The sequence below is a fragment of the Saimiri boliviensis genome, chromosome 21, assembly GCF_048565385.1.
Source record: "Saimiri boliviensis isolate mSaiBol1 chromosome 21, mSaiBol1.pri, whole genome shotgun sequence".
Classification (NCBI taxonomy): Eukaryota; Metazoa; Chordata; class Mammalia; order Primates; family Cebidae; genus Saimiri; species Saimiri boliviensis.
Window position 1 is genome coordinate 7,182,206 of NC_133469.1, and position 17,102 is coordinate 7,199,307.

The window sequence follows — 17,102 nt, forward strand, 5'->3', positions numbered from 1 at the left end:
GGCCCCGGCCCTGAGGGAACCTGGGATTTGGGGAGGCCCCACAGCTGCAAGACCCCCATCATCCCCACCCCCGGCTGAGGAAGGGATTTAACACAACACAGATGAGGCCTAACCCAGGTGAGCAGGCGCCTAGAGGTGCCCGCCCAGGAGGCAGCATCAGGGTGAGCTCAGAACTTTCAGCAGGGTCAGGGTCCCGAGATGAGTTTCCTGACCAAGGTCGGCTCAAGGACAGAGTCTCAGAGCTGCCTGGGGCCTAGGGAAGGGGTGGGTGCTGGGGGAAGCTGAGCCCGAGAGTCCTCCGGCGGCCAGATGGGACACCGTGTGAGGATGGAGGCAGAGACTGGGTGATGCGCCTCCCAGGTGAGGGCAGTCAGGATTGCCGGGAGCACCGGAAACCCCCAGGGGACCTGGAGGGGACCCTCCCTCAGATCCTCAGCCGGAACCAGCCCTGTCCACACCTTGAGCCTGGGCAAGAATAACTGCTGTTTCAGATCCCGTCCCCAGTGTGTGGTCATTTGCCTGGGCAGCCACTGGAGAGGCACACAGACCTGCAGAGGCCCAGCATGGATGGCCGTGGGAGGGTGGCTCCGTGGTGGGGGTACGGCCAGGTCCCCCAGCCTGCAGCGGCTGTTCTGGGTGAGCTCCGAAGTCTATGGCCTCAGAGGCCCAGGAAGCTGGGAGGGGTTTGAATAGGATACAAGGAATAGGGAGCCACAGATGGTTCTTGAGCTGGGGAGTGGCAAAGTGATATGGCTGCACAGAGGAAGGAAGCCAGCAGTAGGAGTGGGAAGGGCTACACCCGAGGCTGACAGCCCCTCCAGGTCACGCACAGAGGTATCTCCACCCTCCTGAGTCACAAGGAAGGGTGGGTATTTGGGGGTGCCATCTGGCAGCCTGGATGTGTCCCACAGACTGAGGATTGGCTTTTAGTTTCAGGCCCTCCAGCAGGCTGGCTGGTGGGAGCCGGGCAGGGAAGAGGAGCCTGCGTCCCGTGTGGCCCAGGGCAGCGTCTGCAGAAGGCTCACCGAGCTCTCTCTTTGCTCCTCAGGTCTCCTGACAAACACAGCCCCTGAGGGGCCCTGGGAGTGGCCTTGGCTCCCTGGAGAGCCCACGCCTGAGCCACAGTTCTCCGCCGCCTCGGACTTGGCCCATTCTCTGCCGCCCGCCCACTCTGTTTCCCTGTGGTCCGTGAAGGACGGCCCCAGGCCTCGGCGTCCTGAGCTCCAGTCTGTCCAGCAGACCCAAAGAGGCCGGACTCAGACACACAGGTGGGGGCGGCTCCGGGCACCAGCAATACACCGTCTGTGGGAGCCCGGCCGCGCCCAGCCCCCGCCGACCGTGGCGTTGGCCCTGCTGTCCTCGGAGGAGGAGGAGGAGGCTCCCGCAGCCACAGGAGGGTGCAGCCCAGCCCGCCCTAGACGCGACGCCCGCCCCAGGGGACTGTCAGGCGCAGAATCGGCTCCTCCTGTGCCCCAGACTGTCCGAATCGCTTTTATTTTCTTATACTTTCAGTATACTCCATAGACCAAAGAGCAAAATCTATCTGAACGTGGACGCACCCTCGCTGTCGGGGTCCCTGGGGTCGCCGGTGGGGGCGGGAGGGCATGGTGGCAGAGACATGCTAGTGGCCCCGGCGGAGCGGAGAGGGCAGCCGTGGCGGCGGCCTCCACCCCAGGAGCACCCCGGCGCACCCCCGGAGGATGGCCTTTGGCTGCGCGGAGGCGGCCCGGGCGGGGCTGGCGATGGCTCCCACGCGGACGCCGAGAGGCCCCCGGGAACACAGACCGCTTTACTCCTCTGTACTTAGACCGACTTGACCGTACTAAAATCACTTTCTGTTTTAACCAGTTAAACATGCCTCTTCTACAGCTCCATTTTTGATAGTTGGATAATCCAGTATCTGCCAAGAGCATGTTGGGTCTCCCGTGACTGCTGCCTCATTGATACTCCATTTAGCTCGAGAAAGTAAAGCCAAGAACACGCGAGTAACACTTGTTTGAAAGAGATCATTAAATGTATTTTGCAAAGCCTAAAGTTATATATTTAACAGTTTTTATATGTTGTATATTTGTAGAAAATCCTATTTAACAATTAACGTGGCAGTCCCGGCCATCCGGAGGGTCGGGCCGAGCCCCGTGTGTTTCTGAAGGCTCTGCGGGTGGGCCCCAGTGGGGAGGTGCTGCCCGCGGACCCCGGGGTGCCAGGCGTGGAGGCGGGACTCCGGGAGAAGCGTGCGGAGGACCGTGGCGTCCTGGACGCGTGGGTCGTGCCCGGGGAGGCCGGGTTTGGTGACTGCTGACCCCCTCTTTGGTCTTTGTATTGGTTGGCACTGAGTGTACAATATTTTCAACCTGCTTCTTCCAATGGGTTTTGTTTCCCATTTCCTCCCCTTTCTCCACTCACAGACCCTGAGGCCAGTTGGCGGCCCTTCTCCCCACATCTGTGTCCTGCGTTCTGAGAAGTCCTCTGTCTTTGTGTCAGTAGGTCCAGAAAGCGGCACCGGGCAGAGGCGCAGGCGGGGCCGGCGGGGCCGAGGAGTAAGGGACAGTTCTGTTTATTCTCTCCCGGCCATGGTACGCCAGCCTCCCTCTTTCTCCCGAATTCCCTGAAGTATATACTACCTACCGGTCCAATTAACACGAGTATCATGCTAGCTCTACCCTACTAAAAAAAACAAAAAAGGTAAAAAAATAACTATATAGAAGCTGTTCCAGCAACCATAGACTAGATAGGAAAGGAAATCATGTCTTTAAGACCCGTTCCAGTATCCATGAGGACTTCATTTACCTTTCAGTCACCGCGACTTCGCAGGCATTTGTGTCCTGGACTACAGGGGCTGAGTTTGGGTTTGTCATCGCGGAGGGGCTGGGCCTGGGCAGCGCCCCTTCCCGAGCCGCCCCGCTCCTCGGCCTCGCCCGCAGCCTCTGCCAGCCAGTGTCCTCACGGCCTCCCCCTCACCTGTTTCTTTGAAAAGCAAGTGTAGACGACTTCGAGGGCAGAGATTGGGAGACTTCAGATGTTACAGCCTATTTTTTTTTTTCTTGTTTTACAGTATTCAATTTTGTGTTGATTCAGCTAAATTATGAAAAATAAAGAAAAACTCCTTTGATAAGCATGGCTCTTGTTCCCTGGCCGTGGTGTCCTGGAGAGAAGGCTGTGGCTGGTGGGGATGACAGGCGGGGCCAGCACAGGGACCCCGGGGTCAGAGCACACAGTGCCCGTGGCCCTCGCGGCGTAGCCGGCACCGCCTGAGCGAGGCTCATCCTGGCCTGTGAGCCCTGGGCCCTTCTGCACCCACAAGGACGGCCTCTGAAGCCCAGCCGCAGACGAGCGGGCAGTGCCCGCCTGCAGCCCTCTGGGGTGCTGTCATCCCAGCCTGACCGCCATGCCCTGAGTCCTCCCCGGGTCTAACGTGTGGCCACCCACGTGTCTCGGTTCTCTTGCATTCCTCCCAGGCCGCCCGTGGGAAGCTGGCCCCACGCAGGCCCCGGACACAGAGCTCCCCAAGGAGACCCAGGACCGAAGCACCCGCTTTGCGGAGACGTCCACCCGCATCCCCAAAGAGCAGTGTTGGAGCCCAGGGCCACCTTGCTGCCCACACCTGAGGCCACCTGGGTGGGACCACCGGGCCCTTCCCAGCTGCTCTTCACAGGGCGCTTCGGCCCGGACAGCCGGGCTGAGGGGCGAGGGCGTGGGCGGCCTGGCCGTCTGCGCTTCCTTCCAAGGGGACGTCACTGGCCTTTGGAGCCCCCAAGGTGGACAGACAAGGCCTCAGCTTTTCCTGCCAGGGTCCGGGCTTATCCTAGGAGGAAGGGCAGGAGGCAGGGCCACAGCGGCCGCGGGAGCACCCAGGCCGGCCTCTCCCCAATCAGGATCCCCAGTGCCTGGGCTGGAGGGTCCTCAGTTCCCTCCCACAGAGGAGGCACAGCCTGGAGTGTGGCTCTGAGACTCTGGTCAGCACGGTCAGACGGGATGGGGCAGCCTGGCCAGGAGGGGGCCACCAGCCTGTTCCTGTGTCACAGTCAGAGCTGGGAGGAGAGCAGCCCCCGCCATTGATGATACCTGAGGAGCAGCCCCACGCCCAGAGGCTGAGCACAGGGGTCTGACCCTGGGCCTGTCCCCCTGCTATGAGCCCCATGCAGGCTCTGGGGGACGAGTCTCCTGGGAAGCTCCCTGCCACCTGGGGCGGGAGGCACCCGGGCTCCCAGCACTTGCTGCACAAGCCCCGTCGGGCCCCCGTGTGCTGAGGGAAGAGGGTCCCTGCCTCGCCTAGCTCAGGCTGGTGAGAGCACTGCCCTCCCCATCCATAGGGAGAACTGGCTGGGTCCCTGAGGCGAGGGGTCTGGGAGGGGTCCTTTGCAGGCGTGGATACCCACAGATGGGCATCGTGCGCTAGTGCCGTGGGGTGGTCGCAGCCTCCTCTGTGCCCGAGAGCTGCCCTCCTGGGGCCCGGGCCAGCAGAGAATGCGAGCAAGACACTCAGGGACAGTCCTCGGCCGCCCAGGGCCCTCTGCCCATGGCCTCCACTGGCCACCCCGTGCAGCCCCAGCAGGACAAGAGCAGGCTGAGGCCACACCCCAAGGGGACGGCCTTGGTTAGGGACGGCCCTGGCCACGGCTGTCTAAGGGGCGGGGCCAGGAGTCTCCATCCTCTCATCCTGGGCAGCGAAGCGGAGTCACGAAGGCCTGGCTGGGAGCCACACTGCGTGGTGTTCCACACGATGGCCTGAGGTCTGCCATGCTGCCTACCTGAGCCTCAGTTTCCCCATTGGTAGAATAAAGAGAACTTGCCAAGCTCACGAGGTGTCAGGAGGTGGAGGGTAACCAGCACTTGGGGCAAAGGTGCTCACAGTCCTGATTGAAGCCTCGCACTTCCTTCCCAGACCCCGTGTCACCCTTGAGGGGTGGCCCTGGGCACTGGTGCTTGCCCGTCAACCCCGCCTCATGGAACCTCAGGCTCTTGGGGGTGCGTCTCCCAGGAAACTCCTCTTTCAGTGCTGGCCTTCGGAGCTGCTGTCTGAACCAAGCTCTGTCTCTCCCTGTAGTGAGGAGTGTGACCTGGGACACATGGCTTCCCTGAGCCTCAGCTGCCACATCACAAAGAGGGGCCCCCACGAGCCTCTGCCTTCCTGAGGTCCCGGGCCAGGGTAGGTTCTCCTGTGAGGTCTTCCTGCTGCTGGCCCTGTCTCAGCCGTGAGGGACCTCTCCAGACAAGCCAGTTCAGACTGGGTGAGATCCACATCCCAGGGGCTGGATCCACATGGGGGTCTGCCTGGGTGAGAACAGGGCAGGAGGCAGTGGCTGGCGTGGGTGGCGATGGCCCAGCAGCAGCAGAGCAGGCAGAAGGGCTCTGTGGAGAGGAGTGTACATAAGTATGAATGTGAGTGTGTGCCCCTGTGGCTTGTGTGGTGTATGTGCATGTGCTGTGTGTGTGTGTGTGTGTGTGTGTGTGTGTGTGTGTGTGTGTGTGTATAACTGTGAGCATGTATGTGCATGTGTGTATCGTGTGTACCTGTCTTTATGGATATGTGTGCCTGTGTGAGCATGTGTGTGTGCATTTGTGTGTGTATGTGTGTGCCTGTGTTCCTGTGTGTGTACCTGTGTGTGCATTTGTGTGTGCGCCTGTGGGTTTGTACCCGTGTATGTGCATGTCTGCATATGTGTGTGCATGTGTGTGTGCCTGTGTGTGCATTTGTGTGTGCGCCTGTGGGTTTGTACCTGTGTATGTGCATGTCTGCATGTGTGTGTGCCTGTGTGTGTGCCTGTGTGTGCTTACTTTCACAAGCACCCTCATGTACTGAGCACTTTCTGAGTTAGGGGCCCAGGGAGGAGCCCTGCAGGATTCCTGAGTTGAAGGATCCCTCAGGAGTAGGAAGCGGCCCCCAAGGTCAAGGAACCCCAAGGTTGTCCCAGAGTGCCTGTCGGAGGGCAGCTGAAACGGGCTGTGCCGGGACCTTTGGAGCCCACCCAGTGCACTCAGCCAGCGCGGGGCGAGCAGCGGTGATTTCAGCAGCCTCCGAGAGGGGGCGTTAGAGCCATCAAGTCCTGCTGCTGTCTTATAGCCTCTTTTCCCGTTGCCACCATACAGGCATGTCCTCAACAGGGGCCGCTTGGCCAAAGCCACAGCACAGGTGGCAGGGCCCGCCTGGCCACCTGCTGCAGATGGAAATGGGGGAGGGAGCAGACCATTTTCATTGACGCCTCTAAGACTTGAGGGTCACCACCTGCCACCTCGTAACTTACCCGAATCCAACTGTGGCAGCCCGTGGCCGGGGGTCGCCTGCTTTAGGACGTTTGGAGGTAGAATTTTGCGCTCTCGTTGGCTTTCCTGTCCTGTTGAACTTTGTGGAGATCCTGTCTACACCTGCATTCTGACTCTTTGTGGGTCTCTGTGTGGCCACCAGCATCTCTGCCCACAGGCGGCTGCAGCAGTGTCACCAAGGCCCAGGGTCCAGCTCCCAGGGTGAATCTCAGGGGTACTTTCCTTTGGCTGCTCCAAGGCCCAGGCCCTGTGGACACTGCCTGCCTTCCCTCCAGGACACAGGTGGGACACACGACAGTGGATGGAGGCCCACATAGGCAGGGAGCAGCTCAGAGTGTGTAGGTGTCTCTCCAGGATGGCTGGAGACAGCCCAGGGTGATTTGTCAGAAACGACAGGACCATTCATGTCACCTCCCAGGTTCTGCTCAGTCATTTACAAACCTGCCTGAAATGAGACAAATTCAAAGAGAAGTCCTCCTCCCACCTCCGGAGAGACAGACCCAAGCCAGATCACGGGCCAGGTGGCAGATGAGAATGGTGCACGGTTTTGTGAGGTCACGGTGACCACAGACCCTGGGGTGCCCCGGGCCCAGACCCACCTATAAGGAAGGCGTGTGGCGTAAGGGGTCCATGTGGGTCAGCCCGTGTCCTGTCCATTTCCAGTCGAGGAATCTGATGCTCTGCAGTAGGACTAACCAAGTCAATAACATTGTACTGCGTCCCGAAAATGTGCTCAGAGAGTCGGTTTAGGCCCTCTTAGCACACACGCGCGCACACGCATGCATACACACAGGCGCAAAGAAAGTGTGACTGTGGAAGTGATGACTATGTTCATTTCTGCATAGTCATCATTTTTCTATGTTTCTGTACATCAAAGCAAACACCAGATTGTGCAACTTAAATATATACAATAAAATATATATGTATTTTTTTAATTTGCAAAGGAGCCTTTAAGAACAGGAACAATGGGAGCTCCCAGAGAGCCTGACAGCCTGGAAATGCAATCCCAGCAGAGCAGAAGGAAGACTCGGGCCAACAGCAGATCCAATGAGCATCAGCTTCCCATGCACCCGCCTTCCCTCACGCCTCGGATTAATTCCTCCTACTTAATTTCTCTCTTCAGATGCTCCCTGGACTTCGCAACCTTCCCTCTCTCATGGTCAAAGTTCAACCCTATTTCTTGGTGTAAATTCCATGTTTGGCTTTTCAGGGAATGGCTCTTGCTCCAGCCTCTTAAATATTGATGCCATGAGGATTCTCTTCTCCTTCCTCTTCTCTCTCTCCAGAGAGGCGTTATGTCTTCAAGTCTTTCTTCTTCGCCGGGAGATAAGGTTCTCGAAAGAAGACATGACAGTGCCCTTCTTTGTCTTGCCAGAGCCTGGTGCCGATTTGTTGAGGGAATGTCCAGATGTTTATTGGAATAAACTTCCTACAGGCAAGGACCTCAGTGTTGTGAGCATGGGCACGATGGGTGGGGTTCTGGGTGTTCATGACGGTTCCATTTGAAGGCCCATAGAACAATTGGGTTCTGTGTCCCAAAGTCTCAGAGCCAAAGCTCCGGGGAGGGGTTGCAGCAGCCCACTGGCCAGCCTCCGGGTGGAGGAGGGTCAACTCTGCAGCACGACCAGCTCCTCTGCAACCAGATGGTCCCCTGCCCGCCCAGCGTGCAGGATCCAGAAGTTCCATGAGTACCTGTGCCATGGGGCAGACTGGCATGAGTTACGGAGCCGATATCACGGCTGCAGCACCCCGGACCCTTGCAGACACACAGTGTGCCTGGAGTGTGAGGAGACAAGGCAGGACCACAGACCGTAAGGTGACGGCCTAATGGGAGGAGCCTTTGGAGACGTGAATGATTGGCGCCAAGTGTTCACGGCAGGTTGTCGCGCTGACAGCGCTCTGGCCCGCGTCTCCCGGAGGGAGTCGTCCCACACAGCCTTGAGCCGGCACGACTTCCTCTGTCCAACAAACAATAGCAAACGTGATGCAGGCAGACATTTTTAAAGTCCTGGCTCATCAGAGTGCCCTCCCGCTGCGTGCCCTCAGTGAACTGCCACCCAGTGAGCCAGCCGGGGTGAGGCTATAGCAGGAGGGACCACAGGAGAGGACAAGCCACCCCAGCCCTCCCAGCGGAGCTGTCAAAAACCAGCCAGTTCCCGCTGATGGCCATCAGGGAGCTTCCCAGGATCTGCCGAAGAAACCCTCAGTCAAGCTCAGCCCAAATTACAGGCTCAAAACAAACGCTAAACAAAGGTGTTTCCAGATGACTGAGAGCCAGACAGCAGCAAAATAGCTGAAAAGTTCTGGGGTAGAAAAATCAATCTTTTCCAGGCTAACACTTCACATCCGCAAGGATATACTTTTAAAATGAGAGCAAAATAAAGATACTTGCAGAAAAATTAAAATGGAGAGGAATAGAGTCCCAAAACGGTCTTACTCAAGGAAATACTAAAAAATGAGACAGAAAAAAACCATCCTAGGTGGACTTTCAGAGGTTCAGGAAGGAATGAGCAAGGGGAGGTGAGGAGAGTTGTCCTAGAAGATGCCGGGCCAGCTGATTCCATTCACGGGCAAGAGCAGTGACATCCAAACACAGTTACCCAACGCAACCTTCTGGAAGCACTGGGAATTGAACACAGGCAGGAAGAAGCTGAGAAGGTACTTTGGAAGGAATGCAGCTGCATCAGGTAAGGACTGCCGACTCATGGCTCCTTGCTGGAGGTGGCTCCTGAAACACCACCTGTAGTTACAGGAAAACCATGGCTCTGCAGCTTCAGGGAGCAGACAGCAGCCTTTGGAGTAACAGAACAGCTGGAAGTGCACGGAGGAAAGCAGAGATGGGCTGAGACCCAAAGTCGGAGTCAAACTTGCCCAAATCCCCGGCTGACTACTAAACAGCAAATGAGCATGGGAGACCTGGAGGAATGAGGCGGAATTAGATGGAAAATGCCTCTGATGATATTCACAAGAATTCTGTGCCCTTGGCAGAGTTCATTCCCCAGCCTACATGGTCCATGGTGCTGAAAGAGGAAGCTGTTCAGACTCAAAGAAGGAAGACACTGGGGATGCCAGAGCAACTAAGAATTACAAGGTAGTTTCAGCAGCCAGGGACCTAGAGAGGGGGTGAGTCCCCAAATCTGAGTACATGCACTGCCCAAATACATAGCTGATTGCCAAACCACACAGTTGCAGGATTAACACTGGGACCAGATGAAAAATAAACACGGTCATAAGTTCCCTCCCTGTCACAAAACAGCAACAGTGAAGCCGGGCAGAGGCCACCTACTGCATTTTTCAGGGAAGACAGCTTTGAAAGCAGTCATATTAGCTGCCTGTGGTAACAAAGAGACAACACATAGAAGAATAACAGACATTTCATCCAAAAAATATTACTTCCATTGACAAGCCTTCCTCCAACATGTACTAGACATGCAGAGAAATAGTCAAATGTGATCTGTACTCAGAAAAAAAACAAAAAACACACACACAGGCATGGAAACCCACTCTGAGACAGCTTTTATATTGGATTTTGCAAAGACGTCAAAGAAGCTAATATAAATATGTATAAATAATTAAAGAAACGTGGTATGAATGAGTTAGTAGCATTTCAACAGAGAAGTGGAAACTATTTTTAAAATATAGTAGTTCTAGAGGTGAAAAACACAATATCAGAAAATAAATTGAAAAATGTACCAAATGGATTCAATAGCGGATCAGAAATGGCAGAAGAATCAGTGAACCTGAAGGTAGATCCATAGAAATTGTCCAACCTGAGAAACAGATAGAAACTGGTTGAGAAAAAAAGTGTAAAGGCTTCAGCGACCTTTGGAACAATATCAGGGAGTCCAACACGGGTGAAATCAAGCCTCAGAAAGAGAAAAGAGAAAATGCAATATCCATTTTTTTAAAAAATTAAGGAAATAAGGCCAAAACCTTCCAAACCAGTGAGAATATTTACAGACCTATTCAGATCAACAAACCAAAGTGAGATAAACATAAGAAACCACAACTAAGCCTGTAATCCCAGCACTTTGGGAGGCCGAGGCGGGTGGATCACGAGGTTGAGAGATCGAAACCATCCTGGTCAACATAGTGAAACCCCATCTCTACTAAAAAAAATACAAAAAATTAGCTGGGCATGGTGGCACGTGCCTGTAATCCCAGCTACTTAGGAGGCTGAGGCAGGAGAATTGCCTGAACCCAGGAGGCGGAGGTTGCGGTGAGCCGAGATCGCGCCATTGCACTCCAGCCTGGGTAACAAGAGTGAAACTCCGTCTCAAAAAAAAAAAAAAAAAAGAAACCACAACTAGAGGCGGTGGTTCACGCCTGTAATCCCAGCATTTGGGGAGACTGAGGCTGGTAGATCACGAGTTCAGGAGATTGGGAACATCTTGGTCAACATGGTGAAACCTCATCTCTACTAAAAATACAACATTAGCTGGGCATGGTGGCGTGCACCTGTAATCCCAGTTACTCAGGAGGCTGAGGCAGGAGAATTGCTTGAACCTGGGAGGTGGAGGTTGCGGGCCACTGCCCTCCAGCCATGACAAGAGTGAAATTCTGTCTCAGAATAAATAAATAAATAAACACAACTAGATAATGATAGTCAAAGCTCGGAAAGACAAGGTGAGGAGAAATTCTTAAAAGCTGCAAGAGAAAAATGGCCCATTTCATAGAGTGGAACAATGATATGACTAATGGCTGACTTCTCATCCAAAACAGTGGAGGCCAGAGACGTTGAGGAGACACATTGAAAGTGCTGGGGAAGGGAATGTCTGTCATCTGAAGATTCTATATCTAGAAATACTGTTCTTCAAAGGTGAAGGTGAAATAAAGACAAAATAAAAGTGAGAAAAATTTACTTCTTATTAATAGGATTTCACTGCAAGAAATGCTGAAGTGTTATATAAATATAGATACATGTGTGCATAATCTTATAATTCCTATAGAACATGCATAGGTGTTTAAAACAAAAATTATAACATTGTGTTGTTGGGTTTAAAATATACAGAGGTTTTTCTGTATCTCTGTATAACAGTCTATAGCCCAAAGGATAGATGGTACAATGGAATGTATTCCCTGGTAAGTGTCCTACTTTGTTCAGAAATCATTTAATATTAATTAACTTTAAGGTGGTTGTGATGACATGTTATAATCCATAGCGCAACCACTAGACCATACTGCAAAGAAATTTTACCTAATCATGGAATCGAATGGTATGCTTAAAACATTTGATGGCCACAAAGTCATAAAGGGAATAATATAGGAAGGAAAATGAGAAAATAGAAAAGAATTAGCAAAGTGACACTGAAATTCAAACACATCAATAGTTAAATTAAATATACATAGAATAAACACTCCAATAAAAACTCAAGAAATGACCGATGGGCTAAAACAACAAGAACAAAATATGTGCTTTAAACAGAAAAGCTTTGCTACAGAGACACACATAGGGTGAAAGTAAAAGGATAGAAAGGATATTTCATGAAGACAGTAAGCATAAGAAATCTGGAGTGGATTCGTTAATATTAGATGCAATATACTTTTAGACAAGGAATATTGCTGCAGACAAAAAGAACAATAAAATGTCAGTATAGCAGGAAAATTTTAAAAATCATAAATGCATATGCGCGCTGAATAATAAAGTTCCAAAATACATGAAAAGGTTCCAAAATACATGAAAAGGTTCCAAAATACATGAAAAAAAGCTGACAGACCGAGAGGACAAATCGGTAGTGTCACCGTGATAAATGGAGGTTTCATTTCTTCTCTGTTAGTAATCAATAGGACAAACAGATAGAAAATCATTAAGTATGTAGAAGACTTGGACAATATCAGTCAATATCTAATCAACATTTGCAGAAACAGCAAGTAGAGCTCACCTAAAAATGGGACAGCTGAATCATATGGTAGGGTATGCTTCTATTTTTTTAAATTGCCAAATTGTATTCACAAGAGGTTGTAATGTATCTCATCAGTGTCCATTAATTTTGGCCATCTTAATAGATGTAAGGTGTTAATTCTACACAAAATCTTTTCAAGACATCAAACTAGGTCCCCACCCTCATGACCTTATGTAACCCTAATTACTTCCCAAAGCCCCATCTCCAAACACAATCTCATTGGGGATTCGAGCTTCTATACATGAATTGTTGGGCATGTAAACTTTTCATCCGTAATGGCAGTAATCAATATAATGAACAAAGCTACCATTCCTCAGAGTGTTCTCCTATCCCTCCTTGCCCCACACCTATCTTTTTTCTGTTTCATCGATGCATGTTCTTATTATTTTCTTTTTTCTGTAAAACTTTGGGTTTATCTACCCTGGTTTTCTAGCTTATTAAGGTGAAAACTTTTGTGTTTCATTTTATACTTTATTTTTTAAAAATAAAACTCAACTTTTTAATTTGGAGCTATATATAATAATATATAAATTATATAGTATATAATATATACTATATAATCATTAAATAGTATATTATCATAATATATAATATAGTTATATATAGTTGTATGTATTTACATAGCTATTATGTATAATAATATATATTTCCAGATTTAAGTTGAGTTTTATTTTAAAAAATAAATAGAATAAGTAGAATAAACACTCCTATAAAAACTCAAGAGTTGACCAATATCAGTTAGTATCAAACAATATTATTTGAGGCCCTGCTGTGGGTGTACGTATACACACAAATAATATTGTTTAATTTTACTGTTTATTTTTGTTTTATTTTTGTTGTTTTTTTTTTACTTTTAAGTTCAGGGGTGCATGTGCAGGATGTACGGGTTTGTTACACAGGAAAGTGTGTGTCGTGGGGGTTTGTTGTACCAATTATTTCCTCACCCAGGCATGAAGCCTTGTATGTACCCATTTATATCAGCATTTAAACCTCTAAGTTTAAAGCACGGGTTTTTCTGCATCACACAACTTTTCATCTGTTGCATTTTCATTATTGTTCAGTTAATCTAATTTCCTTGGTTATTTCTTTTTTTACCCATGAATTGTCCCAATTTCTAAATATTTGTGTATTTTCTAAATGTTTAGAAATCTCTAAATTAATTCATTGCCATCAGAGAAAATATTCTGTATACTTTTAATTCCTTTAAATTTATTGACGCTAAATGTTTTGTGGCCAATCACATTACCTGTCATGGTGAATCATAAATGCATTATACTAACTGGAAATAGACACGCATTTTATCAATGTTGGGTATAATGTTATATAAATATCAAGTAGGGGAAGGTGGTTGACAACGCTCTTTGAATATTCTGTCTTTACCAAATTTTTGTGACTTTTTAATGAATTGCTGAAAATTGTTAGAATCTACTATGATGTGAAATTGCTCATTTTAATTTTAATTTTGAGAAGTTTTTTATAAATATCAACGAGATGAAAATATTTGGTATGCATGTTCGAATCCTGACTGGCTTTCCTCGTTCTTTGTTTAATTCCTTTAGGATTCTGAACGACGGTGTTAAAGTCTTCTCCTATTTCAAACTGTACGTTCTTCCCTTTAATTTTGTTGTTTGCTTCATGTATTTAAAGGCTCTGTTTTTATTAGCATAAGTTTTATCATTATTTTCTTTTTCTGAAAAATCAATCCTTTTAGCATCGTGAAATGTCCCTCTTAACCGTGGTAATAATACTGAAGTATATTTTATCTGATATTAATATAATCCGCCCAGTCATCTTATACTTACTCTTTACATGCTATGTGTATTTTTTCTATCCATTTACTTTCCACCTGTCTGCGTCTTTAGATTTAAAGTATATTTCTTCTTGGCATAATGTAGTTACATACTGATTTTTAAAATCTGGTGATCTCTGTTTTTTTGATTGGAGTTTTTGACCATTATCACGTAATGTAGTGATTGATGTGCCTATATATTTAAGTCTACCATGTAATTGTTTTTTATTTTTGTACTCTCTTTTAATTTCTTCTTCTGCTCCTGCATTGATTCTTTCTTTTTCTTTCTTTCTTTCTTTCTTTTTTTTTTTTTTTTTTTTTTTTTGAAACGGAGTTTCACTCTTGTTGCCCAGGCTGGTGTGCAATGGCCCAATCTCAGCTTACTGCAACGTCTGCCTCCCGGGTTCAAACAATTCTCCCGCCTCAGCCTTCCAAGTAGCTGGGATTACAGGTGTGCACCACCATGCCCAGCTAATTTTTGTATTTTTAGTAGAGACGGGGTTTCACCATGTTGACCAGGATGGTCTCGATCTCTTGACCTCGTGATCCACCCACCTCAGCCTCCCAAAGTGCTGGGATTACAGGCATGAGCCACCATGCCCAGCTGCTCTTGCATTCTTTTATATTTAAAATTTTTTTTCATAATTTTATTTTAACTGCCCTTTGTCATGTAACTATTGATCTTTGTCTCGTTTCTTTTTAGAGGTTGCTGTACTCATTAGAGTATACATGTTTAACATCTCATACTCCAAGTCACTGTTGAACCACTTCACGTAAAATCTAGAAACCTTGCAACCAAATTCTAATTATGTCCATGTAAGTTACCCTTGCTGATTCTTCCTCTGCTTGACCTATACATAGAGAGTGTTGAAATATCCCAGTAGAATATATTGTTTACGTCGAATCTATGGATCAGAGTATACATACTGGGTTATTTTTTTTCCTGTAGGTCTATTAATTTCTTTCTTTATATATTTGGAGGCTATTTTACTAAGAGTATGCATGGTAAATATTGCTGTCTCTTATTGGTAAATTAAAACATTTTTACCTGTGTCATAACCCTCTTCGTGAAAGATATTTTTGTCTTAAGGTTTATTGCGTGTTGTTGGGGTCATCGTATCCGCTTTCTTTTGGTGAGCACTTTTCTGAAAGGTCATTTTTCCATCTTCCCACTTTTAGTCTTTGCAGGTCTGTAAGTCTGAGGAATGACTCTTGCAATTAGCACATATTGAACATATACATTTTAATTTCAGTTTGTCCAGTTCCATAAAAAGTCTTATAAGAATTTTGATGAGAATTGCATCGAATTTATGAATTAAAGTGGGACAACGGACATTTTAAAGATATTGAACATAATAGATCTCTGCCTTCATTTACGCCTTCACATAAATGAGCAATCATAGATCTCTGTCTTTATTTAGGTCTCCTCTCTGTCCTTCAGTAACACTTATTATTTTCTCTTTAACAGACTTTTGTACCTTCAATTTTTGTTCCTTTTGTTTTTAAACACAGAGACTTTGGGAAACTTTTGTTAATTTGAATATACCCGTTGATGCAATGAAACTGGCAGTAATGTCATTTTTTTTCCTTTTTATACCTTTTATTTATTTCTCTTATTTTACTCGACTGGATTCAAGTATCTTTGGCTTGTTCCAGATGTTAATGAGGAAGCGTCCAGAGGTTGTATCCTGAAGTATTGTGTTGGCTGTGAATTTTTGTAGATAACGTGTATCAACTTTGAAAAGTTCTTTCCCGTTTATAGCTTTCTCGGAACTTTTATTAAAAATTGAGTTAAATTTTTCAAATGTACTTTTTTTGTATCTATTTCAATAATTGTATGATTTTTATGTAGTGAATTATGGCAGTGGTGTTAATGTATTCTTTTACTCCTAACAAAATCCAATTTGGTCATGAGTGATTTTTTTTAGTGGGTTACCCCATTTGAATTGTTAATATTTTGAATGTTTTTTAAAAATCTATGCTCATAAATTATATCGACCTACAATTTTCCCTTTTTATACTGTCCTTCCCTGGCTTGGAATCAAAATTAAACTCACCTCATAAAATGAGTTCTTTCATTTTTTATTGTCTGGAAAATTCTTTATGAAATTGGAATGATCTATTCATTGACTGGTTGGTAGAAGTCACCCATAAAACCACCCATGCCTCTTTTTAAAATTGAACATATACTATGGGTGGGCTTTAAAACGCAGAGCCAATTTCTTTAATGTTGTAGGTCTCTTTATCCTTGCTATTTCTTTGTGGGTCGTTTTTTGAAGTTATAATTTTTCCAGGAATGTTTTCGGTTCAATTAAGTCTTCACATTTATCGATCTTCACGTATTTATTTGTAAAGTTCTCTTGTCTTTCATGTCTTTACTATGAAATTTATCATGTATTCAGAATTGTATATGAACGGTTTAAACAACAGCAAAGATGAAACACTCTCTTGTCCGACACCTGTGCCGAGAATCAGAACCTCACCAGCACTTTTGAAGTCCCTATGTCCTCAGCCCACCCATCTCTTCTAACTTTCCGTCCCCAGAGTTACTGTTGTTCTGTCTGAATTTGTGCAAGCACGTTCTTGTATTTCTTTGTGCATCTGTAAACATTATGTTACTTAGTTTAAAAATGTGAGTATTAAGGAAAAAAACTAACTTCCTAAGGAAAGAATCACATTCCAGCTGTTTAGATGAAGGCACTGGAGGAAGGCAGCTAAGAGAGCTGGTGGGCCAAAGTGGGGTCCCACCCTCTTGGAGTTTACCAGAGCCTCCTGCAGAATCCCATGGAGGCTAAGGACCCCCACAGCTGATGGAGGAGGGGTGGGGGCAGGGGTGGGGGCCATGTGCAGACTCAGGGTTGCGTGTCCTGGAGGAACGCAGGCAGGGAAACACGTGTCTCTGGCTTGCCATGTTCTCCAGCTCTCAGGATTCTGTCAAAGCAGAACAAGAGTGCAGGGTGGGACACAGGCCCTTCGCTGGCCCGGAATTCAGATCACGGGGAGGAGAGTGGAGAACTCATCAGCACACGGCCAAGGGGAGTCACAGGAAAGCATCTATCAATGGGAATGAGGCTGCCGGTTCACCTGCAGGTGCTGCTTCTGGGGGACGCTCCCATCTGGGCGGGTGAACTCCTGCCTGTGATCAACAG

General features: G+C 48.1%; 1 protein-coding gene across 4 annotated transcripts in view; it reads left to right on the plus strand.

The window, feature by feature from the left end:
• Positions 1-16,764, plus strand: part of TAFA5 (TAFA chemokine like family member 5) — a 228,897-nt gene extending 212,133 nt beyond the window's left edge. For 3 of the 4 annotated variants that reach the window (XM_074391022.1, XM_074391023.1, XM_039463300.2), the window contains exon 4: positions 1,049-3,112. In XM_074391022.1, coding sequence (XP_074247123.1) covers positions 1,049-1,057 — 9 coding nt within the window. In that variant the 3' untranslated portion in view covers positions 1,058-3,112. Of the gene's footprint in view, positions 1-1,048; positions 3,113-13,723 lie in introns of those variants that run through there. The other variant, XM_074391021.1, reaches the window with a different exon arrangement.
• Positions 16,765-17,102: the final 338 nt, after the last annotated feature.